This window comes from Pecten maximus, chromosome 6 (assembly GCF_902652985.1).
Source record: "Pecten maximus chromosome 6, xPecMax1.1, whole genome shotgun sequence".
NCBI classification, from domain to species: Eukaryota; Metazoa; Mollusca; class Bivalvia; order Pectinida; family Pectinidae; genus Pecten; species Pecten maximus.
The window spans coordinates 24,804,282-24,819,582 of NC_047020.1; the positions used below are offsets into that span (position 1 = coordinate 24,804,282).

Here is a 15,301-nt window from a genome sequence, read left to right on the forward strand (position 1 = left end):
CTGACATAATCAATTTTTTTAAGTCAGCCGCTGCCGGAACATCAAATGAAAAGATCGGCGAAAATAATGAGAGCAAGGACACATGTAGAGAAAGTAGCCCAACTTCTAAGAAAAAAGTGACATCATCCCAAAACCAACAAAACAAACTGTCGAGAAATGGGAACTGCATATTGACCTGGAAAAAACCTTGACAATGATCATGTGCACGTTATTGAAATTTATTGCAAAACTTGCAAAGAATATAGTCCCGACAAGTCATCATCAGTAAATATTTTGTTCTTAATTGAAATTCTATCAGCACTTACTGTATTGTCCATTTTCTAATTTAACAAGTCAACTTCAGATATGACAAAAACAAAATGAAATTTTTAAACAAAAAAAATTCGGGTTTTTTTTCCAAATCACAAATATGTTGTAAAATCATGATGGACAGGGAATAGCATTTTAATTAGATAGAATTAATACTTATTTCATTATTAGTCAAAGATTTTATGAGAAATCATACGTGATTAAATCAAATGAAATGACTGATTTTTTTGATTTTTTGTTCTCTTGAAAATAAATTATAACATGTAAGTAATATATAGGATCAAAATCCTTCAATATTCATTGATCTTGAAGTTGATGATATTTGAAGGGAGTATACCCTGGCTTATATGAACAGTGAGTTAAATAAAACAAAAAACAAAACAAAAATTAATTGTATTTTGGCTCAAATAAAAACTTTATTTGAAGCAACTGTTCTTTTGTTTGTGGTTCTGAAAAGTAAAGATTATTTATCATAAAACATCTGTTATATTTAATGTTAACACATAATTTCAAAATTGCGAGTAAGTTTGTAATTTTGCGAGTTAAAATTTTATCCACTCGCAACAACGTGCGAGTTACTAAAAAAGTTAAATTCGACCCCTGACAAAGGAAAGTTTAATGAAGCGCGCTACCATAACTTCCAAATGAAAGCAGTTCAATGCTTATATTTACATTTGACGACGATTTTTAAAGACTATATCCAGAAATTTTGCTCCTACGATGAATGAACAAATCATTATCGTCAAAGACGGACAGCCTTTTTCAACAGCCACCTTTCGTTATCGCCGACGTGACAATTATGACGTCACTATAGTAATGACGTCATAATAAAGATTTGGAAGTTATGGACTTGTAACCTTCAAGTGAGCTTGGTAAAGCTATATAGTGGGGCTGCAGTGTAAATGTAAATATTAATTCTCACTGTTAACATATAGTTTGTGTGATATGTACATGTGGAGAGTCAACTGTAAATAGTAAACAGTGTTTAGTATACGGTGGTGAAAACCACTATGATTTAGTACACCCTGTGTTAGAATATCGCAGCAAACTGAAATTAATTGCTCTAACTCCAGTGATCAGCATTAATTGAAATGATTGAATCAGAATCAGTCTCCAATTTAATTAGCAGGATATCAAATTCAAGAGAAATGTGAAGATTTATCATGGGAATCTTTTATGGCTGGTAACTTGATTATAATTTGAAGCTGGTAGCCTGACAAACTTCAATGAAGTTGTGGCTGTTATCTTGACAATCTCCAGTACTTTGAACAAAGAAAACTTGGGTGTCCATTTTTTTGTTTGATTTATCAAGACACCTTGTAATGGGTGATATGATAGGTCACAATGAAACATCCAACTCTTGTATGAAGGGCGTTGATATTTCAGTAATTCACACAGAATATTTAAATGTTGATTTGATAAAAACCTCAATACTTCAAACTTATATGCTACGGTAACAGCCTATATAAGTCATAACCAAAGATAACTAAGTTTGTCTGGAAAGAAATATACTATATGAATTGTTCACCCTTTTTTAAAGTTGCACAGCACATTACAATGAAACATCTCGCTCAACCTCAAAATGAAAAGCCATACTGTCTAAAGGCAGCTTGTACTTGATGAAGTGAATAAAGAATTGAATACAGATGATAACTAGAACTGACGTAATTGATGGGGTGAAAAAATATTTGAATACTCATGATGATAACTAAAACTGCAGTAATTGATGAGGTGAATAAAGAATTGATTATTGATGATAACAATAGAACTGTAATTTACGAAGTGATTCAAGATTGAATACTGATGATAACTAGAACTGCAATTGATGAGGTGAACGGGGAATTGAATACTGATAATAACTAGAACTTTAATTGATGATGTGAATAAAGAATTGATTATTGATGATAACTAGAACTTTAATTAATGAGATGAATAAAGAATTGAATACTGATAATAGCTAAAACTGAAATTGATGAGTTGATTCAAGAATGGAATACTGATGATAATGAGACTGAAAAAAATAGGAGCATGTGGATATAGGAAAGGTATAGGATACGAATCTGACAGAAACATGATGATTGCTACATCTATATGGGGACAACATTTACTACAGAAATACACAACATGTATACATTACAAAACATCAACACAACAACATAAAACAGACCAAACTATCATTGGCGGAAAAATGAAGGCTCCGTTTGAGACAACATATTTTAAGTCAAAATTGAAAAGAAGCAAACGGTAAAGGCATTAATTTTTTTATAAGTTTTCAGCAATATTGTTCTCAAAATACATTTAAAAATTTCCTCAACCATTTTGATATTTTGTTCTGTTATACTATCAAAGAGGTATAGGCATACCACTTATCAATTTCCATATCTTGACTAATTTTTTATTTTTTTTTGTCTTTATTAAGAATTATATATAAATGTCATGAATTGGAAATTGAAAAGTTGAAGTTTGAATAAAATGAAAGTCTTCAGCATGGGTAAATTGCAGAACTGAAATTAAAAAAAAAAAGTGCTACACAAGGTAATGAAGGTACACATCCAGAGATTGTGTTGGCACCACTTCGTTAGAGTGGCACCACATAAGGGACCACCCTGCGGTGGTTATACCTTCATGTGGTACATCATCAACTCGTTGGCAAGACTGTTACGGATCTGGGCCGCAATCACACGTTGGTACATGAGGGACTGAAACAGCAGCATGTATTAGCACTTGTCACCACCTCATACATAGCTTACAGCCAGGGTGTGACTGACATAATTTGGTGACATAACGAGGTGTCATTATACTTTTTAACATTATAACACCATCAATTGCTTTTGAAATCCTCTGAACATGTAACTTAAAATATCTACCGTAACCTAACAAATAAATTGCAAGATATCTAAGAATTTCTTATTTTAACATACAGTTTCAAACTCTTTATACACAAGGTACTAAACAGAATCATTCAGGTAGAGTATAGGCATATAAGGAGCAAAAAGGTTTTTTTAAATATGGTAATATTCCTCCAAAAAGTTCCTTATCATACTAAATTATCTCTAAAACTGCTAAGGAATTCGCAGAAACCAGTCTCAAGACGCTGTGACGAGACCTGCCAGTTACACTAATTATGGTACAGTATCGAGCTGTGACAATCACAGAAGCAATAGGTATGAAGAGATTGTAGGAGTGTTGTAAGACTTACATGGCTGATGCTGATGCAGCAGTAGACGGCAAATGCGGATGCAACATCCTCATCAAACACTGTGAAGAAAGGCCCAGTCTTCTTGTTACATAGCTGGGCCACTCCTAACACATTACCAGCTTCATTCTTGATAGGGAAGCAAAGTATGTTTCTGGATGGAAACAAGTTTCACAATATAGAACTACTGTGTACATGTATGGACATTTCACTTCAGACAAAAATGAACTTTCTAAATACTATGATCAGAAACAAGTTTCACAATATAGAACTACTGTGTACATGTATGGACATTTCACTTCAGACAAAAATGAACTTTCTAAATACTATGATCAGAAATAATATAATTTTACTGCAAGCATGTTGGCAGGAGAAATGCAATCTTATTGTTAATATCAAGAACAGTATCACTTGTACCCAATGATTACTGTAATATATTAAGATTGCTACTAATCATTATAACCACCTATCAAAAACCAAATACAACATTATCCATTACATAGTATTTCACATTTATTATCATCCAGTCTTATCTGAATAATTAGAAGAAGCTAATTCCTTTTAGTACTTGTATGTTTTACCTTGTTCTGAACCCTGTGGAATCGTCAATCCCTCTATAAAACATTGGATGTGAGTAGGCATCTTTAATATTTAGAAGCTTTCCTGCAAACAAAGTATATATCATATGTTAAGGCAAAACTATTTTTCTTATGATACAAAGATCAGACAATTATATATATTTCTTCTGAATCAATCACTGAAGCACAACTAGCTCTCCATTAGACAACTATAAATAGCTGCGATGGCAACAGATAAAACAAATCTTTTTGACCTCATATATATAACAAGAGCTCTGAAAGCAGACGAATGAAACGCCTGTCACTGAAAAGTTACCACAGGAAAATGTATAGTGTCGTTGACGAGCATATAAAAACCCCAAATATATGCTAAACATAATTGTTTCTTGTTGTAATGAACAAAATCTTAGAGAAATTGAATAAGAAATAGAAAACTTCTTGGAAATAAAATGGGCATAACACTGGTACAAATAATCACAAACTTTCCTAACACGAGCTCATTCGAGCTATTGTGGTATAGAATATTTGTAGCGAGTTTCATATAACTCTGATGATAAATAAAGGTAAGAGAGTGCTAACAAAGAATTGTTAATGAATGAATTTTACCTGAGCAAATTATAATATACAATGCCGTTATGCCAATAGTTGAAACAGGAACCAAAATCCCTTAATATATGTTAAACATAATTGCTTCTAGTTGTATTGTGCAAAATCTTAAAAGAAATTGAATGAAAAAATAGAAAACTTCTTGCTTTTTCTACACAATGCCCATATCTGGCAATAAAAGGGGGCATAACTCTGTTAAAAATAATCGGAAAAATTCTGTAACACAAACTCGTTTGAGCTATTGTGCCATAGAATATTTGTACCAAGTCTCATAAAAATCCATTGATAAATAAAAGATAGAGAGTACTAACTAGGAAAAGTTAAAGGGTGTATGTACAAGCAGCATAGGTTATACCACAAATGCATAATACGACCGGTCGTTGATGGGCAAATAAAAACAAGAATTATGACTTATCATATGTGTTGCCTGTTCTGCTTTGTTAATATCACAAGCACTTGACATGGGTACTCAAGGATATATATGAAGAAACTAATGAAATTCATTGATTTTCTTATAAAGTCCAGAAATTTGAGGATTTTACAGAAAAATACAAAAATCGTAAAAATGCTAGTAAAGAGTATGATGCATTCAGCTATATATCTCACGATACATCTATAACCCAAATCTGGTTGCTTTAGCTTAGAAACAGCCTAATATGGAAGAGCTAAATGCAAAACCTTAACTAACATTGAACTTTTCCCAATGTCCAGAAATTCGATTTGGTTGAATTCAACACCTCCAACATGAATAAGATTTTATATCAAACAAAATAAAAACACCAGAGGAAGCATAATATACAGAACACAACAGCAAATGTTATGAGGCAAAAAAAACCCAATATTTTCTTCTTGTTAATAAGCCATTACATAGATGAGACCATTTCTTTCCTTTCCAAGTCAATGATGCAAAAAGGTATACAAACATGAATTCAATGGAGCAATACTTGCTACACCAATGGTACATTTACATATTCCAGATAGTCCTATGATACCTTGGTATGGATGAAACAATTCTGCTGTACCCCAATGCTGATCCCCTGCTAAATATACTTCCAAATTCATTGAGTGTAGGAGATCATCAAGATGATATATTGAAATGTATTCTTGTACTTACCTGTTGTAGCTACATGGCCTGCTATTCCCTGAATAATTGGCATTCGGATCTCTGACTGAACCTGAAATTCAATCATTTTACATAGATTGAAAATTATAACCAAAATATATATTATGTGTTTATTGATACAACACAAAAAATACTGTGCATACTAACAAGTTTGTTTCTTTCATACTCTGATACTCTACCAATATTTTGTGAGACATGACTGGCACTTCCACATGAGGAAACATGACAATGGATTCAATTGTCTCTTAGATTAAAATGTTTGGCACTTGTAATGTCTTCCCTGCAAATGAAGGGAGACATGCTGAATTAGTGCTGGTTCTTCTTCTAATGAAGAATTATTGTTTGGGCCATACTTTAAAACTGTGTAAGTTATCCTGACAAAACTTGTCATTATACTTGTATCACCTGATTCTGATGTGCAGTGCTCAGCTGCCATCATGCTTTTAGGTCGCTATGACCTTGTACGACCTCTGCAAGGTCAAAGATCAAATAAGTGCAATTTTTTCTGAAGGGTAAGGGTGTAATGATTCAATGACATAGCACAACACTTTAAGAGTGATAAGGTAAACTGCAATTTCTATTATGATATCTTCACCAGATTAAAATTTATCCCAACAAGTTATTGCATTTATTTTACCTCATGCAGACTTAGGTCAAGGTCATAGTAACCTAATGGCAGTGCTCTGCCCATCAACTTTAGTTTTGTCAATATATTTATAACGATTTAGAAGTTATGGCTGGAACAAGATAATCATTACAGGTAGAAGAACCAGAAGAACTGGTAACAATACATTATGTCTTAATCCAGTCGTCATTTATATGGGAGACATGATGAAATTGTTTGAAAACTGAAAGGAGAGAAAATATTTGAACAAAAAAGTTTACAACAAACAAATGGACAGACCATGCCATACATATCAATAACTTCAATGTAAATATTTGAGAAGTTTTAAGTGTGGTGCAGACAATCCAAGCAATATCTATAGAATAATGTACCTCCTTGTCATTCGTGGTGATTCCATCAAACACTTTGGCAACTAGCTCCTCTGTCTCTTCATCTATCAAGAATACAGAGCACCTATAAAACACAATATACAACATCATAAATTACACATCACAGAATATCATATATAACAACACATCATAGAATATATAACATAATATAAGACATCACACAATATGTAACATTATATATAACACTTTTTTCATTGATTTATTTTGTTTAATGTCCTATTAACAGCCAGCGCCATTTAAGGCCGTTCCTGGTTTTGGAGGTGGAGGAAAGCCTGTGTACCTGGAGAAAAACCACTGGCCTACGGTCAGTACTTGCATGCAACTGCCCCATGTGGATTTCGAACTTGAAACCCAGAGGTGGAGGGCTATAGTAATAAAGTGTTGTGACACCTTATAACCAATTGGCCACTACGGCCCCTATATATAACACATCACAGAATATATTATATAAACATATCATGATTGTCTGTGGAATAGTCCAGAATATTTGACACGAGGTACTGGCAATCAACCGAAGGCCAAGTGCGATAGAACATCAGTCAATTACTAGTTCAAGGGTCAAATATTCTGGACTATTGCAGACACTCATAATATACTTGTTTTATTACATAATCACAAAAACACAGTTAGAATCACTGACATTTCGACTTCCCTGTAGGCCTTGAAGTCACCAGATTGTTGTCGGCAGTGTTGACATCTGAGTGACTTAGATGCTTGAAAGGGTAGGACAAAATTCTGAAACGTCACAGGTGTTCAATAGTTTGCACATGACCAAATTCCAAAGCGTCATAGGTGTTCAATAGTTTGCAGGTGACCGTACACATGCAATAGTAATTTTTGCCGTGCAATAGTTCAAAATATAGCTTATGAGTATAGTTAAGGAAAATCTAATGCATTATGTAATAAAACATAATATATAACACATCACAGAATACAGAGCATCTATAAAATACTACACAGACACTGTAAAACATCACATTACACCAGCAAATCTTCAAAATTGACGGCCCAGATGGCCTGAATCATGGCAAAATTGCTAATTAAAATTTTCATGTTGGCATAATATGTTAGTGCTGTTTCAAGAAACATACATACACTATTTCTAACATAAGTGATATGATTCATTTAGGTGAATCACGACATAGGGTTTTGCATAGATTAATTGTCTGAGTCTGTTAATGGTATTAAAATACTGAAGATAAGTACTCAGAATCTTCTAAAACATTAGAATCTTTGCAAAGGCATGGCTCACTTTTTGACTCAGTGACCTCAAAATAGGATTTGCAAATTAACTTAATATATTTGACCCCTGTGACCTTAAAAATATATCAAGGTCATTTATAAGGGAAAACAACAATGAAATCACTTCCATGTTTCTCCTGGCCAAATATCAATACTCAGCAGTTAAAGTTGAAGTTAAAAATTGATGGAAGACAGATGACAGACATCAGACAATGAATGCCCAATCCTGCTCCATACCATCGGCTCAACGGCACTCTGTACCATATGTGAGCTAACAACACACCATGTATAGACACCATGTATAGACACAGAGTCCTAAGAATTTGTTACAGTCTAGATGGAGTTAGACATATCTTACTGTGTATAGCAGATTTTTACACATATCTAAGGAGGTTAGAATATCATTCACCACTTGGTGTTTATAATATTGAGAAGGGAGGAAAGCTCACTACATCTGATCAACACTAGGATAGGGTATATACACCTTGGCTGTAACAAATTCTCATAGCCATGTGACAACAACACATCTCTTACATCAGGTCCATAGAACAGTTCATCAATTTTAATATGTTGAGGGATATTAATACTTATTATTTATGGATCAGACGGGAATATGTGATGATCGAGGACAACTCTTAATCACAAAAGTCTTATTTCACACTGTAAATAAATCCCTTTCTAAAGCTGAACAATTCATCAAAGCAACACTTGGGATTAAAATTAAATACCCTGACATCCTCCTGCAAAATCAATAATGTATTTGCTGTGATAACCTGCATGCACTACAGTATCAATGCAAAAAATGTTACTGATCACATGTTCAAATTAATCCTAGCTAAGATCAGAAATGCCTTTTAGTATGGAAAATCTTAGCAGCTCATCCTACGAAACTATGTACAGCTCCTGCTATAGTTTCTCACCTCTCTGCTTGTGTTAGATTCCTGGCTTCTTGCATAATTTCTCGTAGAAGTTTCGTTAAGTCATCTGCAAGTAAGAGTAGAACATGATCAATACACTATCAGTTAAAATATTATAAGAACAGGGTCTTTATATGACATTTTAGATTTATTCATCATTAAAGACATTTTCATAACTAGCACTACATGTACATCAAGAATTTTTGAAAAATTAGCTTGGAAATATTGAATATCTTTAATTTTAATTTTTGTTATAACCAGTTTTTCTAAGCTGTAAAAGTATGAGAACTAGGTACTATATTAATATGAGATTTACTTGTAAGAATTTCTTTCCATTATTACATCAACTTATCACCATGTAAAAGATATGTCACTGATGTGTTTGATGTACACTGTGCACACTATGCAGTTGGCCAAAAGAATTGATAATTTGAAATCCTATTTTAATTAAACTTTACATAGAGGGAAGAACTGCAACACAATTTAACACAACAAATCAAAAACTCTGAACTAAAACTTGAAGAATGCAAATTAAAAATGAAAATATTGAAATCAATACAAAATAAGTGAATTGTAACAAAAACATCTCAATTCTAACGGACTATCCCTCATACACGAGACAAGCGACTTCAATTTTCAAGTAGAATTGTAGCTTTAATTTAGTTTTTACTGTTTTTTACTATGGCAGATTTAATTAAGACTTGTCTTGTATAAGGAAGCGCCTGGATAACTCCAATAAAACATAATACTCTGGCTGAACTCTACATGCAGACCTACTTCTTGTGATCGGCAAAGCCTCAGTACAGGGGACCTGTAATCTAAATGTATTTATTTTATCTTTTTCAATATCAGCCGACCTGTTGGGCCCGAAACATAACCTTGTGGTCACTGGGGTATAATCGCCTGACCCCTGGGACAGGTCATCAGATGAGGTGGACATCAAAGAGTCAGAAGAAATGACATACATATGGCTCAACTTGGATTCTGTGTCTTCTACAACAATAGTGTGGTCACACAGCCCAGACTCGGATGGACTTATTCCAATTTGGTCAAGACTGCTGACCAAACCAAGGTTAGAGGTAGGCATAGATCGTTGTCTGGAGTCTGCTCTTACAGTATTTACTGAATGGCCCCTGCAAAAGGCATAGTTCAAATTTGGTTTGCTTTCTGTGTATTCGTCTTTCAGTTCAAAGCGGCGAATTGCAGGGTCACTTATTGAGAACCTGGGACTAGAAACCGGAGCATCAACAATTTGGTTTAAATCCATCTCATATCCCTCATCAGTGTGCATCTGTGAATTTAGAGGCAGGGAGCGGCATGCTCGAATCTTTACACTGCTACCTGACCATGCATCATGGAAGGACAAACGAGGACAATCTAGGGCAATCTCTTCTACATCAGACCCTGAGCTAAACTCACTTACATCCCTATTCAAATCTGAGGCCTCAAATTCTGCACAGGTGAACATCTCTGAGGAGGTTTCACTGGGGACATAAAGACTTGCAGGGGAGACAGAGTTGGGTGAGCTTGATGTTGGGGAGATAGAAACAGGATTTTCAGAACTTAGAGCATCTGATTTAGGACCAGAGTTGCTGCTGAAGTTAGACTCTAAACATTGCTGAGGTTGATGCTCTGTCTGTGCATTCAAAGTGGTGTCTAGAGCAGCAGTAACACTATCATTTTGTTTAGAAGTATCAGTCACATCCAAAGGACAAATATCATCAGTTGATTCATTTCCAGCATCTTTAAAAGCTTCAACTACAGTCTGAAAAAGTAATCCTCCTTGTATTCTCCCTGCGCTTTTCATGTTGTTTATATGTGAACCATTAGAGTTATTGTGAGAGTCCCCGTCCATTTCGACATTGCTGGGCGACTCCGCTAGAGCGTACACACTAGACGTACTGGAAGATGCACTACCAGCATCTTCTCCAGGGCTTTGTCTAGTTCCCAGATTGCCAGCAGAGTGCTGGTCAGTAGGTTTCATATGGCCGGTGCACTTGTCGCCTCCTGGGCTAGTCCAGCATTCCCGAACATAACACTGAAAATCTGTGTTACAGAGACTATTGTCGGATGGAGGGTACTGGTCTGGCACCTCATCTCCTGCCCTGTATTGCCTACTGGAAGTGTTCTTCAGGACAAACATGCTGGGCACATCAGACATTCTACAGGGAACAGGTGAATTAATGGACTGTAAAACTAACTCATCTTCTATGATTTCTGTGTTGGTAAAATCTTGTCGTCTGCTCTCAGGGAGTTTGTAGGGCGACACACTTTCCTTCTGTGGGCTGCCCTTTTCATTGGTCTTTCTCTCCTTTTTGTGTTCCGGAGATTTAAGCTTTGGATGAACTTGATATCCTTTGACCTTTTCCTGAGACAGATGGGCTATATCTTCAATATCAAAACACCCAGTCAATTTTTCAGCAAGTATTCCTTGTTGTTGGATCTCCTTATCAAGATTTCTTGTAGCAACTCTGGCGGAGTTGTTATGTTGGAGTGAGGCTCCATGGGCAGGAAACCTGGTTGAGAGGTGATCATGTTCTTGTTTAATACGGTCTGCGTAGGAGTAACTCCTGACACTAACCCCAACCCCATTACTAGGTATAACCGGGAAGTCATCCAGACCCCTGTAGTGAATGGAAGATAACTCACCTAGGTGGGTAAAAAGGTTCTTGGCTACTTCCAACATGGCCTGTTACGAAACAAATGTAAATACAGTAATCAAATTTACCACACCATTACAACAGCCACTTTAATACTGTATACCTGGTAATTTTCGCCCCACGTTATTTTCGCCCTTGAGAAACACAAAACATTCACCACGTTTTAAATTCGCCCTAAATGGTTTGCAAGAAATATCCTTTTCCTCGTTTGTACAATCGAAAAATTCCGTTGAGAATTCTCAATACAGTTGCACTTGGAACACTCGGGACTTATCAAGTTCTCCAATTGTCTTACCAGCCTGGGTGTGAAATGTAATCAGGTGTGAAATAAAGAACATTCACCTGTGCTCAGATTTTTTTTAGTCCCTACTGATTCAAGTAGTATCGGGTATGCATGGGTGATTTTAAGCAAACACGATAAATTGTAAGTTCACTGCACCGTGACTAATGACTGACCAGTGGTATTTCTCTTGTTCACATGCACATACACGGAAGCTATAATTCAGCGACAGTGAACTCATAAAATTAGTCTTTTTCATGGCAGGAATTTGATGCCACTCTATTTCATTTTGATCATGACCGGACTACATAATTTAAAAAAAAAAAAACTTAATTTTTAAAGTAACTTTGTACGTATTGCTTTTAATTGAAAATCATTTATGTTAAGCGTAGTACGTGAAAATGGCGAAAATTAAACGGGGGGCGAAAATTATCAGGTATACAGTAGATATTACCAAGTTTTCATTACACCAAACAAATTTCATCTTCAAAATAAGATTTAATCTTTAATTTTTTTCGTTTTATTTAATGGTTATTTAAATAAAAGTTTCATTCACTTATCATATTTCCAAAGAAAAAATTCAACTGGGTCATTTAATATGGTCACACATATTTATCTCAATAATATATTGAAAGAGCCAATGTACCTGCGTTTGTTTTTTGAGTTTTCGTTCATTTTGGAATGCTAAAGTATTAGTTAAGATGGCGGCAGTATATTTAAAACAGGTCTGTATCGTCTCAACATCATCACTGGTAAAACTGTAAACAAAACATCAGAATGGTAAATGGTCCAAAATGAATTTCTCATATTAAGGAGCTCCTGTTCTTTGCCCCCTTCTTATAACAGCAGAGAAGCCTGTTTTTTGATACTGAACATAGAAACAATTTTTGACGAAGTCCATAATTGGCCTCGAACTCCTCCATAACTTAGTAATTAATAAAGTCTGGATATTGTACATCATTAAATTAGTTTAGTACCTAAAGCTTATTTCTAACACTGACTGGAGTTGTCTTATAATGGATATTTTGCTGGTCTACATATCAATGTCATTAGGACTGACCTGTCTCTGCCAAACTTGTTGGCAACACATGCTATGGCAACAAGTCCATCATAGTTCCGACTGGAAACAGGGACACACACCAAGGACTGAAGACTCCTTCCCAATAGGTCCTCCATCTCCTTCTTTTTTTCCTACAATTTAAGAACAATGGGTCTGTTTAAAGACTTAATTGTTGGAAGATTTAGAATGTAATACATTTGTAATCCAAAGTTGATCAAGATATGGATGTGGAACACAAATAAATAGCCTTTTTTTATCAGTAATTGTTGTACATTAATCATTAACCATCAATTTTTGTATTCAGGATAAGATGATTTAAAAGATTTAAGAAAGTACAAAGTCATTCATGTGAACAAACTTGATAAGCCTTTATCTCAGCATTTGTTCCAATACTCAGAGGACATTCTGACTCGATCCTGTGACCTGGAAAATGGGTGATGGTTAATTATTTGAACAACTTTCATTGGCAATCCTTCATCCCAGCATGCTCATGCAATCTTGAATTGGTTATGAACGATTCAAAAAATAATTTGACCTCTATAACTTTCAAATTATGTCAAGGTCATTCAATTGAACCTACATGTAGTGGTTTTGATTATTGAAAAACAATTTTTCGAAACAAAAAGTAGATGCCAGACAAATAGCACAATAGTATAAGCTGATACTTGTTTTCAGGCAGGTCATAACTAAAACCTTATCTCTTTAATTCTCTGCCCTACTGTATACAGATATAGCAAGCTAGGTTGCTGTAACAGTCCTCAGACTTACTGTTCATATACAACAATTCAAGGTTGCTGTAATAAACATGAATTGTATAATATTATAAGCTTCATGAAGGCCCAAATACGATAAAAAACAATTATACGACAGTTCCAGTACAATGAGTCTATATCGAAGTGGAGAGTGGCTGGCATTAAGAGCTAGTTGCTGTCATTAAGAGCTAAACTTGTTTGTGTGTATGTTTTAGCTAAAATGTTTTTTATTGATTAACAAGACTAGACCATTACCCAATACTTAGGGAAAGCAAGATTCTACTGACAGATGACAAGAGTTGATTAACTACTGATCAAGTTTGTGATCACAAAGTCACCATGGTGATTTTAGGACCAATAGATATAATTTCTGATTAAACAGGATATCCCTTATACACCATCATTCTAATTTTCTCTTTATACTGTAATTTCATATTCTATAGATATTCTTCTCACATCTGATCAGGAACAAAATCAACATTTAAAAAAACACTGACTTAGATGAACCTACAATCCAGAGAAATAGCAACAAACTTTAACTGTCAAAATCCAATATGGCCAACTGTCTCCCATTTTTGTTTTCTTGATCAGTCTCAAAATTGATTAAACAGAACATGGGACAGAGGATAACACACGTATCAACCTTGGTAAATATCAACCTTAAGAAAATTAGCCATAACACTTAGGATTATTTACAAAAGACAAATTGAAGTTTGACTACATCTCATCATACAGTCAGCTTTGATAGCAGTTGAATTAATACTTGACCTGGACTCAGTTGCCAACTTATATTAATCAATGGTTTTTGTTTACATTTCATGGCTTTTTATTAGGTTGTTATACAATCAGATCATCATGCACATCCTAGAACAACGCGGATCGGCACTGACTGGATAAAATCTCAACTTCACTGTCCTTGCCAATTCCAACAAGAGGCTCAATGGGCCTGTATCGCTCACCTGGCTCTACAGCAACTTTGAAGTTGATTGAGGTCATTTCTACAGATACTATGCTGATTATCATAGTAAGCTAGGTTTATTCATATTAATAAATTTTCTAGTTCTTCATTCCAGCATTTTATTGGCCTAATATCTGGTCTAGGAGGCTCTTGGCTATCGCAAAATTATTTTTTACAGATTTAAGCCGATTTCACCCCTGTGACCTTAAATGTAGGTCAAGGGTCATTCATTTGAACAAACTTTGTAGCCCTTCACCCAAGCATGCTACAGGCCAAATATCAAGTCCCTGGGCCTCTTGGTTATTAAGAAGTTGTTTGAAGATTATAGCCTATTTGACCCATGTGACCTTGAATGAAGGTCAAGGTCATTTATTTGAACAAACTTGGTAGCCCCTCACCCCAGCATGCTACAGGCCCAATATCAAGTCCCTGGGCCTCTTGGTTATTGAGAAGAAGTTGTTTGAAGATTATAGCCTATTTGACCAATGTGACCTTGAATGAAGGTCAAGGTCATTTATTTGAACAAACTTTGTAGCCCTTCACCCAAACATGCTACAGGCCCAATATCAAGTTCCTGGGCCTCTTAGTTATTGAGAAGAAGTCGTT

At 35.0% G+C, this 15,301-nt stretch overlaps 1 protein-coding gene across 3 annotated transcripts in view; it reads right to left on the bottom strand.

The window, feature by feature from the left end:
• The window catches only part of LOC117329332 (cGMP-dependent 3',5'-cyclic phosphodiesterase-like), a 181,578-nt gene that overhangs the window by 23,850 nt on the left and 142,427 nt on the right, over positions 1–15,301 (bottom strand). For 2 of the 3 annotated variants that reach the window (XM_033887246.1, XM_033887244.1), the window contains exons 12-20: positions 12,986–13,116; positions 12,572–12,683; positions 11,635–11,674; positions 8,989–9,052; positions 6,809–6,890; positions 5,804–5,864; positions 4,087–4,168; positions 3,509–3,659; positions 2,931–3,008 (exon numbers count right to left, since the gene is read on the bottom strand). In XM_033887246.1, the coding sequence (XP_033743137.1) occupies positions 2,931–3,008; positions 3,509–3,659; positions 4,087–4,168; positions 5,804–5,864; positions 6,809–6,890; positions 8,989–9,052; positions 11,635–11,674; positions 12,572–12,683; positions 12,986–13,116 (801 nt within the window). The remainder of the gene's footprint in view (positions 1–2,930; positions 3,009–3,508; positions 3,660–4,086; positions 4,169–5,803; positions 5,865–6,808; positions 6,891–8,988; positions 9,053–11,634; positions 11,675–12,571; positions 12,684–12,985; positions 13,117–15,301) is intronic. The other variant, XM_033887245.1, reaches the window with a different exon arrangement.